Source organism: Bombina bombina, chromosome 3 (assembly GCF_027579735.1).
Source record: "Bombina bombina isolate aBomBom1 chromosome 3, aBomBom1.pri, whole genome shotgun sequence".
In the NCBI taxonomy this organism is placed as follows: Eukaryota; Metazoa; Chordata; class Amphibia; order Anura; family Bombinatoridae; genus Bombina; species Bombina bombina.
The window spans coordinates 702,978,726-703,002,335 of NC_069501.1; the positions used below are offsets into that span (position 1 = coordinate 702,978,726).

The 23,610-nt window shown below is 40.4% G+C and overlaps 1 protein-coding gene across 1 annotated transcript in view; it reads left to right on the forward strand.

The window, feature by feature from the left end:
* Positions 1–23,610, forward strand: part of ZZEF1 (zinc finger ZZ-type and EF-hand domain containing 1) — a gene marked incomplete in the record, with an annotated part of 722,361 nt that overhangs the window by 533,169 nt on the left and 165,582 nt on the right. Inside the window, 2 exon segments of the mRNA XM_053707503.1 lie at positions 19,078–19,228; positions 19,528–19,658. Of these exon segments, the coding sequence (XP_053563478.1) occupies positions 19,078–19,228; positions 19,528–19,658 (282 nt within the window).

The window sequence follows — 23,610 nt, forward strand, 5'->3', positions numbered from 1 at the left end:
GTGACCCAAATGCTGCTTATCCTTCTCTGAAAGGTGGCTTGTTTCCTCGGGAGGTTACGGCACGGTTTCGCAAGGACATATCCTTGGCGCTGGTGCATTTACATCTCCCAGGAGTGTGTTTACTATAATGTCCTTGTTCTGTTAACCAGGGCTCGTCAGGCGTGGGATCGCCTGGTCCAGTTCAGCCATTTGGAGGAGCAAATGCCCCTGAGGCTTCAGGGGGCCAGGGTCCTCATTTGCCCTGGCGGAGGTAAGTTTTGGCTTTTGTTATAGACTGGTGGGCTTTCGTGTTCTACTGATGCACGTTTTGGCACTGCTGGAGGATGCCACTCTTAACGGGCTGGGGGATTCTCAGTCTTCCTCTTCAAATGGCATATGCGATTAGACATAAGGGGTTGAAGTAATCTTATCTTCTCTATTTGAGTATCCTTTCCAATTTTGAGTATCGGATCTCTGTTGGGCTGGTCCTGCGGGGATGTTTGTTTTTCCTTGGCGATAACCTGCCCTATCTTTTATTTTAATCCGGTTAGGATGGATTTTATTTTATTTTGAAGCTCTCGTTTGTTAATATATTTCATTTGGAAATTTCCTTCTCTGGAATTGATACTCGCGACTTTGTGGTCGCTCTGTTATTTCTATGGAAGTTTTTTTCAAGAATGAGGACATGTGTGGCCATTGACAGTTCTGGGGTCCCTTTGCTTCAGGCTGGTCCTGACTAGGTACAGATCCTTCTGTCTTTGAGGTCTATATCAGACACGTGGCGTCTGTTGTGTCTGGCTGGTCCAGCTGGGGCACCAAGTGGTTTCTCACTACTATTTGTGTTTTCCTTGTTCTTCGTTACATGTTACAGCATTCTAAGAGGACACAATGGTCCTTGGTTTGCCTAGTGGCATGGGGGATTGTATTCAGTCCTCATTGGCCATTTTAATTTAGTCAGCCGGGGCTCCGCTGAGATCCGCTGCGACATATCAGTTTCCTGATTTCTGTGGGAACTAGTGTACCCTCCTCCCCGTAGGAGGTTGGAGGTTCGGAGGATTTTAGTTCCTTCATTCGGCCAGTTCCTGGTGGTCTTGCCTTCCGATGCTTCCTTGGGATTGTCCTTTTAGGATTTGTTCCCTTTTTATATTCTCTTCCTTCGGGTCGAGGCTGTCTGGACATCGTCCTTTTCTTTTTCTTGGCGGCTTTTTGCTGTTTTAAGTTAGGAAGTTGGAGTCCTTGCGGCTCTTTCTGCTTCCAGGAGGTCATTTCCATATCGGGGGCGATAGACTGTGTTGTCTCCTCCTTTCCACTGCTAGTTTTGCTTGGGAATTTCCACCAGGGCTTGGGATGCTCTGCATTCTTCTCCCTTGGGTGTGGTCCTACGGAAATATATTCTGAAAGGATTATGGAGACTAGTTTAGTTCTGAACTCTTTTTTTTCGGGTGACTTTGTTCTCATATTTATTCCCTTAGTCTTGGACTTTGGGAGTGTTGTCTATTGTGCCTTGGGCTGCATGGCTGAGTGGCTGCGTGACTTTGTCATTGCCTTGCTCCCTTTTTTTAGGGAGTCTGTCTCCTACTTGGGGTGTTCTCTTCCCTTTTGGGCTTGGAATTTTACGAGTGAGTCCTGTACCCGTTTTCACATTCCCTGTGATATCTGCTCTGCTTCAGACGGGTTATCTTGTGCTCCCCTGGGGGTTTAATTTGTTTTAGAACGGGTCCAGGGTTCTTGTCACTGATCCTTCTTTGGATATTTGGAGACTTATGTTCCTGTGCACTGTTCAGGACAGGGTTCTCGTCTCTGATCCTTTTTTGAAGGTCTTGAGTTTTATAATCCTGTTGGACAGGTTCGGGATGGCCCAGTGTTGTCAGTGGAGGACTGTTGGCCCTTACGGGAAGAATGTGCTTCCTTTTATTGGTGAGGGAGTTTGACTCTGTTGCAATCAACGATCTTGGATTTTGATAAGACTATGGCTTCCTTGTGTCATTGTGGCATGTGTGCTGTTGTTTTGTCTGTTCTCTCCCCTTTGGAGGGGGTCTTTGGACTACCTCAGTACTGGCTGGTGCTCGGAGGGGGGGGGGGTCCTCTCTCTGGAGGGTTGTTTTCCTGCCCTGCGTGCAGAAGTTTGGAACAAGTAACTTTTATTTATGTTACACAGGGGACACCATACTGCAGCTCTGTGGCTTGTTCTGTTCCGACTGTTGGATCTCCCTGTTGAAAATGACAAGGGTATTATGCCAGAACTTCCTAGGGGGTCTATTTGCACTTTTTCTATATCAAGTCCTACTGGGTTCTCCTTGGGAGTGCCCTTAATTCTGGTAGAGCAGATTGGGTTGGCACCCAAGCTCTGTTGGGGGGGGGTGAGCTCCTCCCCATTTTCCATTCCCCAGGGGTTTGGGTTTCGGGATCACCTTGTTCCCCTTGTCTATCGGACATGCCTGTCGCTTGGGCTGGTCTGATGCTTGGAGCAGGATCTGTGATCTGTTTTGCTCTGCTAATTAGTACTCGAGTTATGAGAGTTTTTGGTGAGCCTTCCTTGGGGGGCTCTATTTATCTTCCACGTTCAATTCTTGTGGGAAGGTCTGACTGCATTTTTGGGAAACGTCTTTGGAGGACGGTAGAGTTTTTACAAACTCTACAAAGGATGATGAAGCAAGTTGTTCTTGATTTCTTCTGTGAAAGGCACTTCTAAGCATTTTGAAGTCCAATTCCTCAATTGTTTGAGGAATGTGAAGGGAGTATTGCCTGATGATGCCATGTTTTCACCTAAGGGAAATCTATTCTAAGGCTCTCTGTTAATTTGGTTGTGGGGATTCATCTGCCACCTCCCTTTACAGATCGACATTATACTCCTCTCTGATATGTTTCAGTACTGGTTTGGCTGTCTGCTATATGTGGATGCGTGTCTTTAGGTAAGTATATATCCTTTTTTAAGACACTATCAGCTATGTTTGGCACTTTATAGTTTAAAGTTTTAATATATATTGCATATATTTGCCACGAGTCAGGTCTATGTTTATTTCCCTTTGCAGTCTAACAGTTTCAGCATGGAAATGATGTTTTTGGGAGAAATTTTGTAATTTTTTTCTTACTTGGGGTTCCAGCTAGTTGTAACTTTGGACTTGTTTTTTCAAATTTTTGCGGGCAAATTAGGCTCGCAATGATGCAAAATGCTTCTATTTCTTGCGTTATTCTTGGTGCAAATATTTTTGGCGCAGAAGTTACGTTTGTTGTGATGTGAGTCATGTCATTTCTTGCATCTTTGTTGACGCAAATTTTTTTGGCACGAAGTTGTGCCTGTTATGATGCGAGTCGTGTAATTTCTTGTTAACTTTGCCGCCAAAAGTTTTTTTTCTCTGCATTTGCTTCATCTTTGTTTGCGTCATTGTTGGAGCCAAAAATGTGTTATATTAAGTCTCTCCCTATTTTGCTCTCTGCTCTCATTTGTTTACAGAGGGCTGTGATGTTTGCTTTTGTTTTTCATATAAGTATTTTTTCATAAGCATTTTTTCCCATTCCTGAAACTGCTATTTTGAGGAAATTGGATATTTTGTTTAAATGTTATTTTTTTTGTTACATTTTGCAAGATGTTTCAAACTGATCCTGCCTCTGATGTTGCTGTAGGAGCCAGGTTGCCTGAAAACAAATCTACCAAAGCTAAGTGTGTATGTTGTAAATTAGCTGATCTTCCTTTTTCAGCTCAAATATGTGGCACTTATTATGAGAAATTATTCCATGCTGATAATGTTTCTATAAGTACAAATACATCTACTGTTAAACCTTCACAGTCTGATGTACATGATATTCCTGTAGATATAAAATATTGCTGCAGCCATAGAGAAGGCTATGACTGCTATTCTGCCTTCAAATAAACGTAAAAAGTCTGTTCCTTCTTCTCATGATTCTGATGGTTTGTATTGATCAAAAGCATACTGAAGTATTTTCTGCTGATGAGGATAAATCAACCTTTCTTTTTAAGATTGAATATATTCGTTCTTTGTTAAAGGAAGTATTGTTTACTTTAGGTATTGAGGAAACTAGTCCTCTTGATAACAAGAATAGCAAACATTGGAATTCTGTTTTTAAAACTTCTGAGGTTTTTCCTATTCCAGGTGCTATCTCTAAGCCTGGTACTACTTGTAATCCTTCTTCTAGGTTAAAAAAATGGTATCCTTTACCTGTGTCCAAATTAGAGCTTTGGGAGAAAGTCCCTAAGGTTGATGGCGCTATTTCTACTCTTGCCAAACGTACTACTATTCCTATGGATGATAGTACTTCTTTTAAGGATCCCTTAGATAAGAAAATTGAATCTTATCTTAAGAAGGCATATCTACATATTGGCTATATTCTTAGACCTGCTATTTCTATAGCTGATGTTGCTGCTGCTTCAACTTTTTGGTTGGACAGTCTAGCACAGCATTTATCAGATCCTGAATTGTCTAGCATTGTTCTTTTACTTCAACATGCTAATCATTTCATTTTTTATGCTATATTTGATATTATTAAGATTTATATCAAATCTATCTCGTTAGCTATTCTATCTAGAAGAGCTTTATGGCTTAAATCATGGAATGCTGATATGGTGTCTAAATCTAGATTACTATACTATACTTTTCAGGGTAATAATTTATTTGGTTCTCAATTGGATTCTATTATCTCCACTATTACTGGGAGTAAGGGAGTTTTTCTGCCCTAAGATAAGAAATCTAAGGGTAAATTCAAAGCTCCCAATCATTTTCGTTCCTTTCGTCATATTAAAGAACAAAAAAACACTCCTTCCCCTAAGGCCTCTGGTTCCAATTGGAGACCATCTACAAATTGGAATAAATCCAAGCCTTATAAGAAACCAAATACAGCCCCTGAGACTGCATGAAGGTGCGGCCCTAAAACCAATTCAACTGGTGGGGGGCAGATTGAAATCATTTCAAGACATTTGGGCAGATTCTGTCAAATCAGTAGATTCAGGATATTGTTTCTCAGGGGTATCGAATAGGTTTCAGAATAAGACCTTCCATGGGAAGATTCTTTCTTTCCCATGTTCAAACAAACCCTGTAAAGGCTCAGGCTTTTCAGAAGTGTGTTTCAGATCTAGAGCTTTCAGGGGTGATTGTTCCAGTTCCTCAACAGGCACAAGGTTTGGGTTTTTATTCAAATCTGTTCATTGTCCCAAAGAAGGAGGATTTATTCCGACCAATTCTGGATTTGAAAACTCTAAATCGTTTTTGTAAGAGTCCCAATTTTCAAGATGGTGACTATAAGAACTATTCTGCATTTTGTTCAGCAAGGTCATTTCATGTCCACAATAGACTTACAGGACGCTTATCTTCACATTCCAATTCATCCAGACCACTATCGTTTTCTGAGATTCTCCTTTCTAGACCAGCATTACCAATTTGTCGCTCTTCCGTTTGTCCTAGCAACAGCTCTGAAAATCTTTTCAAAGGTTCTTGTTGCCCTTCTATCTGTAATCAGAGAGCAGAGTAATGCGGTGTTTCCTTATTTGGACTATATCTTGGTACTAGCTCAATCTTTTCATTTAGCAGAATCTCACACAAAACAACTTGTGTGTTTTCTTCAAAGACATGGTTGGAGGATCAGTTTACAAAAGAGTTTCTTGATTTCTCAGACAAAGGTCACCTTTTTAGGTTTCCAGGTAGATTCAGTGCCCATGACTCTTTCTTTGACAGACAAGAGACAAATGAAGTTAGTGTTAGCTTGTCTAAACCTTCAGTCTCTATCATTCCCTTCAGTGGCTATATGCATGGAAGTTTTAGGTCTCATGATTGCAGCAATCTCCTTTGCTCGTTTTCAAATGAGACCTCTACAGCTTTGCATGTTGCACCAATGGTGCAGGGATTATGCTCAGATATCACAGTTGATGTACTTAAATCCCAACATTTAACACTCTCTGACTTGGTGGTTAAACCATCACCTTATTGTTCAAGGGGCCTCCTTTGTTAGTCTTTCCTAGACTGTGATCACAACAGATGCAAGCATTTTGGGTTGGGGAACTGTCTGGGGGTCTCTGACAGCACAAGGGGTTTGGGAACCTCAGGAGGCGAGGTTACCAATCAATATCTTAGAACTCTGTGCTATTTTCAGAGCTCTTCAGGCTTGGGCTCTATTGAAGAGAAGAGAGAACTTTATATTGGATTTCACAGACAATGTCACTACAGTGGCATATGTCAATCATCAAGGGGGGACTTGCAGTCCTTCAGCAATGAAAGAAGTAACTCTAATGGCCTTGTGTCTGAACAAGAGGCTTCCAAGATACCTTTCCAGGTCCAAGGATCATCAGACGGAGATGGTGAATGCTCTAGCAGTTCCTTGGTTTTACCAACCTGCTTACATTTTTCCACCTCTGGTTCTTCTTCCTAGGATGATCTCCAAGATCATAATGGAACAATCTTATGTGTTTCTTATAGCACCAGCTTGGCCTCTCAGGTTTTGGTATGCGGACCTCGTTAGGATGTCCAGTTGCCAGCCTTGGCCACTTCCTTTAAGGCCAGACCTTCTGTCTCAGGGGCCGTTTTTCCATCAGGATCTCAAATCTCTAAATTTGAAGCCATGGAAATTGAAGGCTTAGTGCTTAGTCATAGAGGTTTCTCTGACTCCATTATTAGCACTATGATACAGGCTCGTGAGTCTGTTTCAAGGAAAATTTATTATCGGGTTTGGAAAAACCTATATTTCATGGTGTTCAACTCATGATTATTTTATGCATTCTTTTAGAATTCCTAAGATTTTACAGTTTCTTTAGGATGGTTTGGATAACCATAAATTTCTGCTCTTTCTGTATTATTTTATAGGAAGATTGCTAAACCACCTGATATTAAAGGGACAGTCAAGTCCAAAAAAAACTTTCATTTTTTCAAATAGGGCATGTAATTTTAAACAACTTTCCAATTTACTTTTATCAACAATTTTGCTTTGTTCTCTTGGTATTCTCGTTGAAAGCAAACCTAGGAAGGCACATATGATAATTTCTAAGCCCTTGAAGGCCGCCTCTATGTTATTTACTTTTCACAGCAGGGGAGAGCAAGCTCATGTAGGCCATATAGATAGCATTGTGATCATGCCCGTGGCTAGTGGCAGACACTGCACTAATTGGCTAAAATGCAAGTCAATAAATAATAACTAAAAGTCATGTGATTAGGGGCGGTCAGAAGATGCTTATATAAAAGTTAGTCACAGAAGTAAAAAGTGTATTAATATAACAGTGTTGGTTTTGCAAAACTGGGGAATGGGTAATAAAGGGATTATCTATCTTTTTAAACAACAAAAATTCTGGTGTTGACTGTCCCTTTAACTGTTTTGTTCAGGCTTTGATTCATATTATACCTGTTATTAAATCTATTTTTCCTCCTTGGAGTCTCAATTTGGTTTTGAAGATTTTACAGGCTCCTCCTTTTGAGCATATGCATTCTCTGGACATTACATTACTTTATTTTGGCTATCTCTTCTATTAGAAGAGTTTCTGAATTGTCTGCTCTCTCTTGTGAGTCTCCATATCTGATTTTCCATCAAGATAAAGCTGTTTTGCGGACTTCATTTACATTTTTAGCTAAAGTTGTTGTGAATTCTAACAACATCAATAGGGAAATTGTTGTTCCTTCTTTATGTCCTAATCCTAAGAATACTCTTGAAAGGTCTTTACATTCTTTGGATGTGATAAGAGCTTTGAAATATTATGTTGAAGCTACTAAAGTTTTCAGAAAGACTTCTGGTCTATTTGGTATTTTTTTTGTCTCCAGGAAGGGTCAGAAAGCCTCTTTTTCTCTGGCTTCTTGGTTGAGACTTTTGATTCATAAAGCTTATTTGGAGACGGGCAGTCTCCGCCTCAGAGAATTTACAGCGCATTCTACAAGATCAGTTGCCACTTCTTGGGATCTCAAGAATGAAGCTTCAGTTGATCAAATTTGCAAAGCAGCAACTTGGTCTTCTTTGCATACTTTTACAAAATTTTACCATTTTGATGTGTTTGCTTCTTCGGAAGCAGCCTTTGGTAGAAAGGTTCTTCAGGCAGTTGTCTCAGTTTGATTCTAATGCCTTTGATTTTAGTTTTTTTTTTTTTAATTTTTAAGAAAACATATTTATTTTTTGGGATTTAATTTCTCAGCGGAAATAGCTGTTTTTATTTTATCCCTCCCTCTCTAGTGACTTGTGAACTTCTACATCTTGGGTATTATATCCCATACGTCACTAGCTCATGGACTCTTGCGACTTATATGAAAGAAAACATAATTTATGTAAGTAAATTCATTTCTTTCTTAGTGGCAAGAGTCCATGAGACCCACCCTATTTTTTGTGGTTATGATTTTTTTTTATATAAAGCACATTATTTTTTCCAGTTCCTCTTTTTGTATGCTTTTTTTAACTCCTTTTTTTACACCTCACTTCTTGGCTACGCGTTAAACTAAGGTATGCGTGTGGTGGGAGGTGTATTTATATGCATTTTTAGGTTTGTGAAACTTTGCCCCCTCCTGGTAGTAATGTATATCCCATATGTCACTAGCTCATGGACTCTTGCCACTATGAAAGAAATTAATTTCTATCAGGTAAGTTCTTACATAAATTATGTTTTATAAATGGTGAAAAAATGTAATTGTTGGGGCGGCGGCCATGATAGGACGCTCAATTGTTAGCTGCTATAAGCTTCTCCTCTAATCTGCTTAAAATCAGCTTCCATACCTACTATTGCTTAGCCATACACATCGCAAGAGGTATAATTCGAGAAGCTCAATAACTGCACTAAATATCATCAAGATTGAAGCACGCTACAATTGTCTGGAGACTTTCTGAGGTTGCGGCCTCCTAACCAACCCCCCGGCAGAGCACCTTCGGGTCTCTGTCGTTAGAAAGTACCTGGAGAGTACTTACTATATATACATACTAAGTGGGGATTCGCTTGCTATTCATATAGGATGGAACTCGCGGAAGCTATCTTGCTTAAAAAGATCACTATTATCCTTAATGATCACTTTGCACGGCTCATGAATGTTTTATCTGAAGCATGGGGCCATGGCGGTGTCCATATACAACGGCACAGCAAGGACACAATGCTCACAACAACTCCAAAACCGGAGACTACTGAAGAAAGCCATATCTTGGTAAAACACCAGGCAGAGACACCTTCATCAGGCACGCGTTACAAGGAGAGAGTGTGGGCACTAACCCATATGGAGAACCATGAGAAAGGAGATAAGGGGAACTTCACGGTATTACCTAAAACTCCTACCTCCTCCCTCTCAGCCCCTGCAATGATTTTGAGTCAAACTGTTCTGAGGAAAGGGGGGGACGCTAACCGGTCACTGAAGGTGGTGGGATTTACATCGAGGGAGGTAATTAAGGAAGCTGTGGTTCTCTCCCGTTCTGAATGCAGCTGGCTGAGAGACTTTAGCTCACAGGCATCTATGACAAGAGAACACGTTCAGTCATGCAGGCAAGTTTGTTCGGACCGTTGCAGCAGCCTTGTATATCCTAAACCCCATAACATAGACTTGAGAACCGGTGTGGGCTAGCTACTAATTTACACATGACCTGTGGAGGTGAGCAGGGGACATTCCAAAGCTCCATAAGTATCAGATCATTTTAAGTCATACGGTCTCTCTACCATGTGTCTGGGGCTAAGGGTGAGTTAGAATTAATTCACCATAAAATTTGGAAACAGTTTGGTGACTCCATTTTAGAACTGCTCTCACCCTGCGGTATTTGGTTATACGGGACTGGCATCGGCTGAACATAGTGACAACGCCAGAACTATACATATACCTGGCTACCTTTTACTTTATCTGTCAATCTCCTCAGGTTTTAACCTTTTACTCTGCAAAGCTAGCTAGCATTTAGAAATAGGATCACCCACTATCAATGATAAATTATAAAAGTGATATCGTTTTGCATTCTGTAGCTGTACCCAGTTTCTAAATGGCTTAACCACAATGTAATCTCAGGTTGACATGTTACTAATCTTTATTTTACATGGTCCCTCAACTATAAACCAACAATTATTTTTTACTTTCATACTGTAGTTGTTCTTATATATTACTTGCAGAGATCTCTCTATGTGACTGCTGGAGCATTCAGTGTTGCTATTTTGATCACCATCTGAGCCTGATTATATAGATCTAATGTACATTGAACTGCCTAACCTACAACAAGTTATACTGCTTATGATAATGTTTTTTGTTTGTTGACATGTATGTAACCACTGTGCACAATCATATGGTTTAGCACAGGGTATTGTATTATTTCTCATTTTCAGAACTGTTTCAACCACATCAGAATATTACATAGAATGTGTACCACCGGTATAGACACATTTGTTCCCTACATTTCTCACCAATTATTTTCTATTGAGCCTGTAACTTCATATAATATTTTACCCTATATAATTGTTGTAGCTATCAGGTGTGCATGCTACTAGTCTTAACACTCTATACTGCAAAGACCTTCAAATATAAACCAACGAATATCTTTACTCTTATATTGCAGTTGGTCTTTTATATTACATATAGAGCTCTATATTCAGTAACCTGGTTTGAACTCTATTTGTGTTTGACTATGTGGCTCTAATATATATTGAACTACCTAGCCTACAAGATATACCACTTATGACAAGGATTATTGTTTGATAACAGGATATAACCATTGAGCGTAACAATATGACTAAGCATGTAATACTATATTCTTCTCATTCTCACAAGAAGTTATGTTTCACTAGACATTAACTCAGTAAGACTGTTTATCAACTGGACTGATAATAAGACATCTTTATCTTATAATATAATTTATGGAGTTTATTGCCGCAGGGTTTAGGGCCCAGGCCCTTGTGGCAAGCTCACAATCTTATGGTCTAAAAACTACACAGATATCACCAACTGTAGAACAGTCCCTAAAAGAGTTGATCATGCTTACACTCTGACAGTCAATCATACATATTTCCTTAAGCATCAATTTAAATTCTCTCAATATCTTAGGTACGGCCAACATCACTCTAGGTGGTTCTAGAACAATAAGATGCTCAGAATAGCAACTAGGGGTCCATACACCTCCTTAAAACCTTATAATATCCCTCTCACTTGTGTTATATAGTAAAATTAAGAGCTTAGTTCTATCTTTATAGCGGTTCAAAATTTGTATGTTGTATATAATGCTTGATAGTTTAAATATCAAAATAATAACAAAAAAGAGGTTCTTCATCTGAGATCCAAGAGAGATCTCACTCTATTTGAAATTACCTACTATAACTGTGTATGCTATACATCATTGTGAGGTCCAAGAGTGGCCTTTTAAATTGTTCAGTGGGTATATAGTATTAATGGCAATTGACGTGCATTTTAAGATTAAGCTATGTCATGCAATGTAATTATACACTGTATTTGTATATTTTTCAATGACATTTGTATGTTTGCCTTATATGAAACCTCAATAAAAATATATATAAAAAAAAATGTAATTGTTAATTTTGACTGCTTTTCCCATAATTTGTCTTTATTTTGTAAAGTATTTCCTCCACAGAGAATATGGATAGTATTTCATAAAATTCATCAATCTAATTCTCCTACATGCTTTGCTGTAATTTCCTTCCATTAGGCATGGAGAGTCCACAACTTCATTCCTTACTGTTGTGAAATAGTACACCTTGCCACCAGGAGGATGCAAAGACACCCCAGCCAAAGGCTTTAATATCCCTCTCTCTTCCCCTATCCCCCAGTCATTCTTTGCCTTTCATCACTATAGAAGGTGGCAGAGAAGTGTCAGAGGATTTGGATAGCCCTGTAATGGGTATGTTCCCTTCAAGAAAGGACTGGAGTTTTAAGTAATCATGTCAACCTCTCAGTTAGAGTATTGATGAAAGTTAGAGTTTGGAGATGCAGGGCAAGTTTTTCTGCGAACCCATCCAGCTCCTGGGCATACAGTGTTGACGAGTTTCACTGTTTGCTGTTACACATTCAAGTCCATTTCAGTGCGTTGCTGCAAGACTGTCACACTTGAGAGGCTGTGCTTGTTCCACAGAATGGATCCTGGAGGGCAAGACCGTTTTATATACACACTTTTGCTATACAGGGTCACAGTGTGGCTCCTTTATGCCTCAATAGGATCAAGGGTTAATATCTCCTTCAGGGAGATTATTTGAACCGCTAGGGGTTATTTATTACTGCTTTAATGTGAGAGTCTTTGGACTCATAGACTGTGTGCTTTTGGCTTGGAACAAACATGTTTCACTTTCGTGTTTGAGTGTTGCACAGCTCATTATAGCTTAGCGCTTTTTTTTCATAGCAGGGGAATTCGTGTCCTGCGCACCATGTGACTGGGTGCAGTCTTTTCATTTTCCTACAATCCTGCTGCGGACATTACTCCTAAGGAGAGCATTTTCACTGTTAATTGTCTGGGTCTAGGAGGTGGTGAGTGCCCCAGCCATTGGGATTATAAAGGTGCCATTTTTTGAATAAAAGCGTTCTTTTCTGTCTGTCCTTCTGTGGATATATCTTAGCTATGGAGGACTCTGATACTACATTAGAAGATTAGAAGGTTATTAGAAGGTATATTGTGAGGAGGCCGTGGTTTGCCCGCCTGCTCAATTTTGTTCCATTTGCCTAAGCACTGTTCTAAAATCTAAGAAGGGAGACAAGCCTGCTAATATTCATAGCGCTATTGGCCCCTCTGAGCCTTCTACCTCTCAGGAATCTGTGTCCCGAGAGATTACTACCCTTTCTACACTACCCGCTTCACATGCAGTTCCCCACGGCTTAACTAATCTTCCATCTTTATGGGGATTTTTTTTCCTGCGGACTTTACCACGCAGTTACATTCGGCAGTGTCTTCAGCCCTGAGTTCCTTACCTCCCTCTAACAAACGTAAGAGACATTTTAAACATAGTTCTCCTGACCAGTGTTCCCTCTAAGGACTGTTTTGTGTGCAGCCCAGCAGTGAAACAGTTAACAAGAGAACCCTACCTTGCCATCTGCATTGTGCAGTGTTTGCTAATTGCAGGGTGTGGTTACCTAATTAACTGTTTTACTGCTGGGCCGCACACAAAACTGGCCTTAGAGGGAACACTGCTCCTGACCTAGAGTCATCTAAATATTTGTCGGATTTAGCTACTATGTCCCAGCTATCCGGGGATAACCTCTGTAGCTTCAGAGGGAGAACTTTCTGAGTTGGAAACTTCAGTTTCTAAACCTCCTTCAGCGGAGTAACCCTCCTTTAGATTTAAAATTGAGCATCTGCATTATTTATTAAAGGAGGTTCTGTCTTTGCTAGTTCCAGAGGCTAAACTCCCTGAGGAACCTAAGATCCCTAAATTAGACAGGGTTTATGAAGACAGGAAAGTCCCTCTGACTTTCCTTGTGCCAGTTAAGATGGCGAACATTATTAGTAACGAATGGGAAAGAATAGGAATTTCTTATTTTCCCCCTCGACTATTTTTAAAAAATAATTCCCGGTCCCTTACTCTCAATTAGATTTGTGGGGCTCCATCCCTAAAGTGTTTGGTGCTATTTCTACGCTGGCTAAGCGTACTGCTATCTCTCTGGATGATAGTTCTTCTTTTAGAGAGCCTATGGATAAGAAAATGGAAACTTTTCTGAGGAAGATGTTTCAACATACAGGGTTTTTATTTCAACCGGCAGAAGCTGTAGCCACGGTTGCTAAAGCAGCTACCTACTGGTGCGACACTCTGTCAGAGCTCATTGAGGTGGAAAATCTCCTCGAGGATATTCAGGAGAGAATTAAAGCTCTGAGAATTACTAACTCCTTCATCTGTGACGCAAATATGTAGATTATTCGCCTAAATGCAAAGGCTTCTGTCTTTGTGGTCCTAGCCCACTGGCCTCACTGGTTGAAGTCTTGGTCTGCGGATATGACTTCTAATTCCAGACTCCTTTCTCTTCCTACCAAGGGGAAGATTTTATTCGGTCCAGGGCTGGACTCCATTATTTCTACGGTTACCGGAGGGAAGGGTGCCTTCCTACCACAGGATAAGAAGAATAGGCCTAAGGGATGGCAATTGTCTAAATTGTGTTCCTTTCGTTCTGACAGATCCAATCAGCCCAAGAGAACTTGGAAGCCGGCTCAGTCCTCGGATAAGTCCAAACAGACTAAGAAGCCCGCCGAGAACAAATCGGCACGAAGGGGTGATGCCCGATCCGGGATCGGATTGAGTAGGGGGCAGACTGTCTCTTTTCAGATACTTTGTTCCAGGATGCACAGGATCCTTGGGTCCTGGAGGTTGTATCTCAGGGATACCGGATAGGATTCAAATCTCATCCGCCCAGGGGCAGATTTCTACTGTCTAGTCTGTCTACAAGACCAGAAAAGAGGACTGCCTTTTTAGGTTGCATACGGAATTTCTCCTCTCTAGGAGTAATTGTCCCGGTACCTACAGCAAAAAGAGGTTTGGGGTTTTATTCAAACTTTTTCATGGTTCCAAAAAAGAGGGAACTTTTCGTCCAATTCTGTAGTTAAATTGCCTAAACAAGTTTCTGAGTGTTCCATCTTTCAAGATGGAGACAATACGGTCAATCCTTTCCTCTGGTTCAGAAAGGACAGTTTATGACCACCATAAACCTGAATGATGCATACCTTCACATTCCGATACACAGGGAACATTTTCAATTCCTGAGGTTTGCCTTTCTGGACCAGCACTTCATAGCTCTTCCGTTTGGCCCAGCTACTGCTCCAAGGATATTTTCGAAGGTTCTGGGGGCTCTTCTAGCCGTTGCCTGAACACGAGGTATTGCAGTAGCGCCTTACCTGGACGATGTCTTGGTACAGCCAACATCTTTTCATCTAGCGGAAGAACACTCGGAGTCCCTTCTCAGTCTTCTTCGATCACATGGATGTAAGATAAACTTGGATAACTTCTCTTACTCCAAGTACAATTTGTAGGTGAATTTCCTGGGGACAATAATAGACTCCATATCCATGAGAATATTTTTCAAAGATCAGTGACGTTACAAGCTAACTACTGCATGTCTTGCCCTCCAGGCCTCCTTGAGACCCTCAGTAGCCCAGTGTATGGAGGTGATTGGACTCATGGTGTCCTATATGGAAATTATTCCCTCTGCCAGATTCCATCTCAGACCCTTACAACTATGCATGCTGAGACAATGGAAAGGCGACCATTCAGATCTGTCTCAACAGATTGTGCTGGACAACCTGTCAAGAGACTAGCTCTCTTGGTGGCTCTGTCCAGATCATCTGTCCCAATGCACGTGCTTCTTGAGACCGTCCTGGGAAATTGTGACTACGGACGTATGCCTTTCCGGCCAGGGAGCCATTTGGGGTACCAAGAAAGCACAAGGGCTATGGACTTCTGATCAATATATTGGAACTCAGGGCAATCTTTTATAACCTTGGTTGCCTACATCAACCATCAGGGGGGGAATGAGAAGTACCTTGGCGATGAGAGAAGTATATCAGATACTAGAGTGGGCGGAAACTCACAGATGTACGCTGTGCGATCCACATTCCGGGTGTGGACAACTGGGAAGCAGACTTCCTCAACAGGCAATCCTTTCACCCAGGGGAATGGTCTCCACCCCGAGGTGTTTGCAGAGATTTGCAGCGAATGGGGGAAGCCTGAGATATATCTCATGGCAATACCAAGCTACACAGGTACGGGTCGAGGGATCCTCAGGCGGAACTAATAGATACCCTATCAGTACCATGAAGGTTCTGACTCCTTTTTCCTCCATTACCACTTCTCCCTTGTGTAGTGGCTCGCATAAAGCAGGTGCGAGCATCAGTGATTCTGATTGCTTCATCGTGACCGCGAATGACGTGGTTTGTGGATCTGGTGGGAATGTCCTCATTGGACATTACCTTTTTGCAGAGATCTGCTGATACAGGGTCCCTTCGTTCATCAAAATCTAGATTCTCTGAGGCTAACTTTCTGGAGATTAAACGCTTAGTCTTAGCTACAAGAGGGTTTTCTGAGTGTGTTATCGACACTCTGGTTCAAGCCCGTAAGCCAGTTTCTCGTCGTATCTACCATAAAGTGTGGAGGACTTACTTGTACTGGTGTGAAAAATCTGGCTTTTCCTGGCATAAGGTTAAGGTTTGCCAGAATTTTATCTTTTCTCCAGGATGGACTGGAAAAGGGTCTATCTTCTAGTTTCCTGAAAGGACAGATATCTGCCCTGTCGGTGTTACTGCACAAGAGATTGGCTGAGCTTCCGGATGTGCAGTCCTTTGTTAAGGCTCTGATTAGGATCAGACCTGTGTTTAGATCTGGGGCTCCGCCTTGGAGTCTCAATCTTGTTCTTAGTGTTTTGCAGCAGGCTCCGTTTGAGCCTATGCATACTGTTGACTTTAAATTGTTATCTTAGAAAAGGTTCTTTTTTTTGTTGGCTATTGCCTCTGTGATTTGCATACAAAGAGAGAAGCGCTCTACCAGGAACGAACAACAGCTCAGTGGCTTGTTCTATGGCGATTTACCACCCGGAGGCAGCCTCTTTTAGACCAGTGTGCTTTTCACAGAAGAAAACTTTCCTGAAGTATATCAGTCTGATCCCGCCAAGTAAGGTCAGTCCAGCCCCGAAATACCAGGCAATTCTCCTCTGAACAAGGAACATGACAACCCCAGACGATCGTTTCGGCCTCCTATGGGCCTCGTCAGTGAGGTGCAGCCACATTCCTCTAAGCACACTGGGCAAGGAGTCCACGTCTGGTTTCCCCCATCACCCATAGGGAGACTTCCCCAAGGTCATAATAATTTGCATACAAAGAGAGAAGCGCTCTACCAGGAACGAACAACAGCTCAGTGGCTTGTTCTATGGCGATTTACCACCCGGAGGCAGCCTCTTTTAGACCAGTGTGCTTTTCACAGAAGAAAACTTTCCTGAAGTATATCAGTCTGATCCCGCCAAGTAAGGTCAGTCCAGCCCCGAAATACCAGGCAATTCTCCTCTGAACAAGGAACATGACAACCCCAGACGATCGTTTCGGCCTCCTATGGGCCTCGTCAGTGAGGTGCAGCCACATTCCTCTAAGCACACTGGGCAAGGAGTCCACGTCTGGTTTCCCCCATCACCCATAGGGAGACTTCCCCAGGGTCATAATAATTTGCATACGAAGAGAGAAGCGCTCTACCAGGAACGAACAACAGCTCAGTGGCTTGTTCTATGGCGATTTACCACCCGGAGGCAGCCTCTTTTTGACCAGTGTGCTTTTCACAGAAGAAAACTTTCCTGAAGTATATCAGTCTGATCCCGCCAAGTAAGGTCAGTCCAGCCCCGAAATACCAGGCAATTCTCCTCTGAACAAGGAACATGACAACCCCAGACGATCGTTTCGGCCTCCTATGGGCCTCGTCAGTGAGGTGCAGCCACATTCCTCTAAGCACACTGGGCAAGGAGTCCACGTCTGGTTTCCCCCATCACCCATAGGGAGACTTCCCCAGGGTCATAATAATTTGCATACAAAGAGAGAAGCGCTCTACCAGGAACGAACAACAGCTCAGTGGCTTGTTCTATGGCGATTTACCACCCGGAGGCAGCCTCTTTTAGACCAGTGTGCTTTTCACAGAAGAAAACTTTCCTGAAGTATATCAGTCTGATCCCGCCAAGTAAGGTCAGTCCAGCCCCGAAATACCAGGCAATTCTCCTCTGAACAAGGAACATGACAACCCCAGACGATCGTTTCGGCCTCCTATGGGCCTCGTCAGTGAGGTGCAGCCACATTCCTCTAAGCACACTATTGCCTCTGTGCGCATAGTTTCTGAGATTTCTGCTTTGTAATTTGACCCCCTTATCTTGTTTTCCAAGCTAAGGCGGTTTTACGTACTAAATAGGGGTTCCTCCCTAAGATGGTGTTGGATTGTAACTAATCAAGAAATTGTTGTTCCTTCTTTGTGTCCTAATCCTCCTCCAGCGAAGGAACGCTTGCTTCACAATCTAGATGTGGTTCGTGCCTTGAAGTTTTATCCTTAGGCTACTAAGGAATTCAGATAATCTTCCTCTTTGTTTGTCATCTATACAGGGAAGCATAAGGGGCAGAAGGCTACTACTTCCCTATCTTTCTGGTTGAGGAGTGTCATTTGCTTAGCTTATGAGACAGCGGGGTGACAGCCTCCTGAGAGGATAACGGCTCATTCCACTAGAGCAATGGCTTCCTCCTGGGCTTTTAAGAACGAAGCCTCAATGTATCAGATAATATGGCGGCTACCTGGTTCTCCTTACACACTTTTTCAAAATGTTACATGTTTCATGTGTTTGCTTCGGCTGATGCAGCTTCTGGAAGAAAAGTTTTGCAGGCTGTGGTGCCCTCAGAATAGGGTCCGCCTCTTTTTTGTTCCCTCCTGTTATTTCTTCAGTGTCCTCTGGAGCTTGGGTATAGTTTTCCCAACAGTAAGGAATTAAGTTGTTGTCTCTCCCTGTCTTATGGAAGGAAAATATCATTTATGCTTACTAGATAAATTCCTTTCCTTCCTGACAGGGAGAGTCCACGACCCCGCCCTTATTTTATTTTTGTTGGGTGGCTCCTTTTTTATATTATTTCTTCTGGCACCTTTATACCCTGATGTTTCTCCTACTTTTCCTTGTTCCCTCGGCAGAATGACTGGGGGATAGGGGAAGTGGGAGGGATATTTAAGCCTTTGTGTATTTGCCTCTTCCTAGTGGCCAGGTGTTAATTTCCCAACAGTAAGGAATGAAGGCGTGGAATCTCCCTGCCAGGAAGGAAAGGAATTTATCTGGTAAGCATAAATTGTTATTTTGTATATTTGCATGATCTTGTTTATATATATATATATATATATATATATATATATATATATATATATATATATATATATATATATATATATATATATATATATATTTAATAATTGCCAAAACAAAAAAGGAAAAAATAACAGTCCCCTTGCCCTGTCTATGTACATTTCGCTAACAAAATAGTTATATGTATTTTTAAAACATTTATTTTTTATCAGATCTTTTGTAATGCATTGATCAATTTCAGATTTAAATATAAAAATGACTTTAATGTTCTCAAAAGTTTATAATTCAGCTCTTATCAACCCTATGGTGTTTAGTTACTGGCTGTTGCAGCAGAAAGACAAGCATATAAATTAATTTGTGTTTGTGTTTTTTCAAGGGCAAAGGGCACGAGGATGAAAATATTATCTCAGGGTCTCAGAAAAGCTCTCCAACAATGGATCAAATAAACAAAGATGCATCTGAGAAGGTTTTGCAGGACAATGAAGCTGATGATTCAGGCCTTGACCTCACAAAAGAGAGATATCTGTGTAAAGTAGAATTAATATACACTTTTATAATGCTATATATTTATTACAAAAACAAACTAAATTATCAGTTATAATTGCATAATTAACATTTAAAACTATATTTTGAATGTGTTGGTGAGTAACCCAGAGAACTTGTGTTCTATATTCTCTTTGCAACATCAATTTAAAAAGATTTTGCTAATGTAGAAATTATTTTTTAATTTTAATTAACTGTTATTTTAAGTATGCCTTTGTACTATCAAGAGTATTTAATTGGATACATTTGTATTTAAGACTCATTACATTTTTTCCTCCTTCAGTTGCTGGTGACCTAGCCAAGAAACAAATAGTCGACAAAGCGATTATCCCAAGCCCCGACCAAATTTTTACAGAATGTTCTCAAGAAAGAATTCTGGGCCTCCTAGCAGCCATGTTACCTCCATTAAAATCGGTAATATTTGAAATATTGCAAGAGAAATGAGGGATTGTATAGTCTGGCAAATAATGGTTTTGTATTACACAGGACATCAGTAAGTTTTTCAAAGATATGAAAAGGAAATGCAGGGGAGAGCAGGAAGGTATAAAAGAGAGAAAGCTCTAGTCTAGAAGTAGCTTTAGGGCTGTCCAGTCTGAAAAGGAAAGCCACTGTCTTAAATTTCTATTAGGTTATTCTGAAAAGGTTATACTTCAGAAAAAATATGGGTATTCTGGTTCCTTGGTACTATGAAAATTTGAATGTGTGAAAAGAGATGGGGAGCGCTAAAAAAACCTGTGGGATGGATATCTATCGAGTCTCTATATATGTTCAAAATTGCTAATTTGCGCAATCTGACTAGATACTTATATGTTAACTTATATACAGTACCTTTAATAAATCGTGGTACCTTAGATAAATCTAAGCGCTTCCAAACAGTGTCTCATATAATGCTCACATTAACACACTCAATATGCTCAGAGTTCAATGCAACTAGTCAGTATACTTCTCTGAAAATGCAATTTATTTATAACAATACTTAATATGAATTCTGATACACGATATGTAGGTTTTTTTTTTTCTTTTATAAAACAATTCTTTATAAGAAATTGTGGCCACAATTATGCCTCGATTCGAGGTTCAAAATGTTAAAAGATGTTGTAAATAACTTTTATTTCATGTAATTGGCAAGAGTCCATGAGCTAGTGACGTATGGGATATACAATCCTACCAGGAGGGGCAATGTTTCCCAAACCTCAAAATGCCTATAAATACTCCCCTCACCACACCAACAATTCAGTTTTACAAACGTTGCCTCCTATGGAGGTGGTGCAGTAAGTTTGTGCTAAGATTTCTACGTTGATATGCACTTCTCAACATTTTGAAGCCCAATTCCTCTCAGAGTACCGTGAATGTCAGAGGGATGTGAAGGGAGTATCACCTTTTGAATACAATGGTTTTCCTCACGGGAGATCTATTTCTTAGGTTCTCTGTTATCGATCATAGAGATTCATCTCCTACCTCCCTTTTCAGATCGACGATATACTCTCATATTCCATTACCTCTACTGATAACCGTTTCAGTATTGGTTTGGCTATCTGCTATATGTGGATGGGTGTCTTTGGTAAGTATGTTTTCATTACTTAAGACACTCTCAGCTATGGTTTGGCACTTTATGTATTTTATAAAGTTCTAAATATATGTATTGTACTTATATTTGCCATGATTAAGGTTTTCAGTATATTTCCTTTTGCAGACTGTCATTTTCATATATGGGAAATGTTTTTTTAGGAAAAATGTATTTCTTACCTGGGGTGTAGTCTTTTTCAAATTGACTAAAGTTTATTGCGTCATTCTTGGCACAAGATTTTTTTAGTGTGAAGTTACGTTTTTTGACACAATTTCGTAATTTCCGGCGTCTTAGTTAACGCTTTGTCCTTCACAAGGTTGCGTCTTCTGTGACGCGAGTGTGTCATTTCCAGACGTTTGTGGCGCAAAAAAATATTTTTCTGTTTGTGCTGTGCATCATACTTGGCGCCAAATATTTTCATTATTTAAGACCCCATTCCTTATATGCCTTTTGCCTTTTCTCTATGTCAGAGGGCTATGCTGTTTGCATTTTTTCCCATTCCTGAAACTGCCATATAAGGAAATTGATAATTTTGATTTATATGTTGTTTTTTCTCTTACATTTGCAAGATGTCTCAATCAGATCCTGTCTCAGAAGTCACTGTTGGAACTCTGCTGCCGGGTAACGGTTCTACCAAAGCTAAGTGCATTTGTTGTAAACTTGTAGAGGTTATATATCCAGCTGTGGTTTGTAATAGCTGTCATGATAAACTTTAACATGCAGAAAATGTATCCATCAGTAGTAGTTCATTACCTGTTGCTGTTCCCTCAACATCTAATGCAAAAGATATACCTGTAAATTTAAAAGAATTTATTTCTGATTCTATACAGAAGGCTTTGTCTGCAATTCTGCCTAAACGTAAAAGGTCTTTTAAAACTTCTCATAAAGTTGATGAAATTTCATATGACCGACAACATGATGAATTATCCTTCTCTGATGAGGATCTATCTGGTTCAGAAGATCCTGCCTCAGATATTGACACTGACAAATCTTCTTATTTGTTTAAAATGGAGTATATTCGTTCTTTGTTAAAAGAAGTGTTGATTACATTGGATATGGAGGAAACTAGTCCTCTTGATATTAAAACTAGTAAACGTTTACATTCTGTTTATTAACCTCCTGTGGTTATTCCAGATGTTTTTCCTGTTCCTGATGCTATTTCTGATATGATTTCTAAGGAATGGAATAGACCTGGTACTTCTTTTATTCCTTCTTCAAGGTTTAAAAAATTGTACCCTTTGCCAGCAGTCTCTTTAGAGTTTTGGGAAAAGATCCCTAAAGTTGATGTGGCTATCTATACTCTTGCTAAACGTACTACTATTCCTACGGAAGATAGTATTTCTTTTAAAGATCATTTAGATAGAAAACTTGAATCTTATCTTTGGAAAGCCTATTTATATGCTGGTTGTCTTCTCAGGCCTGCAATTTATTTGGCTGATGTTGCAGCTGCATCAACGTTTTGGTTTAACCTTTAGCGCATCAAGTATTGGATTCTGATTTGTCTAGCATTGTTCGCTTACTCCAACATGCTAATCATTTTATCTGTGATGCTATTTTTGATATCATCAAAATTGATGTTAAATCTATGTCTTTAGCTATTTTAGCTAGAAGAGCTTTGTGGCTTATATCTTTGAATGCTGACATGACTTCTAAGTCCAGATTGCTATCTCTTTCTTTCCAAGGTAATAAGTTATTTGGTTCTCAGTTGGATTCAATAATTTCAATGGTCACTGGGGGGGAAGGGAGTTTTTTTGCCTCAGGATAAAAGACTTATTTCCCCAAGGAATCTGTTTCCAATTGGAAGCCTTCCTCAAATTGGAATAAGTCCAAGCCATTTAAGAGATCAAAGCCAGCCCCCAAGTCTGCATGAAGGTGCGACCCTCATTCCAGCTCAGCTGGTGGGGGGGCAGATTAAGTTTTTTCAAAGATGTTTGGATCAATTCGGTCCAAAATCAATGGATTCAGAGTATTAATGGATTCAGAGTATTGTCTCTCGGGGTACAGAATAGGTTTCAGAGTAAGACCGCCTGTGAGAAGATTTTTTCTCTTACGCATTCCATCAAACCCAGTAAAGGCTCAGGCTTTCCTGGAGTGTGTTTCAGACCTGGAGTTTTCAGGGGTAATAATGCCAGTTCCGTTTCAGGAACAGGGTCTGGGGTTTTATTCAAATCTATTCATTGTCCCAAAGAAAGAAAATTCATTCAGACCAGTTTTAGAGCTAAAGATTTTGAATCGATATGTAAGAGTACAACTTTCAAGATGGTGACTATAAGGACTATTCTGCCTTTTGTTCAGCAAGGTCATTATATGTCCACAATAGACTTACAGGATGCATATCTTCATATTCCGATTCATCCAGATCACTATCAGTTCCTGAGATTCTCTTTTCTAGACAAGCATTACCAATTTGTTGCTCTTCCTTTTGGCCTAGTGACAGCTTCAAGAATCTTTCAAAGGTTCTCGGTGCCCTACTCTCTCTAATCAGAGAGCGGGGTATTGCGGTGTTTCCTTATTTGGACTATATCTTGGTACTTGCTCAGTCTTTACGTTTTGCAGAATCTCACACGAATCAATTAGTGTTGTTTCTTCAAAGACATGATTGGAGAATCAATTTACCAAAAAGTTTTTTGATTCCTCAGACAAGGGTAACCTTTATAGGTTTCCAGATAGATTCAGTGTCCATGACTCTGTCCTTATCAGACAAGAGACAATTAAAATTGGTTTCAGCTTGTCGGAACCTTCAGTCTCAATCATTCCCTTCAGTGGCTATGTGCATGGAAGATTTAGGTCTCATGACTG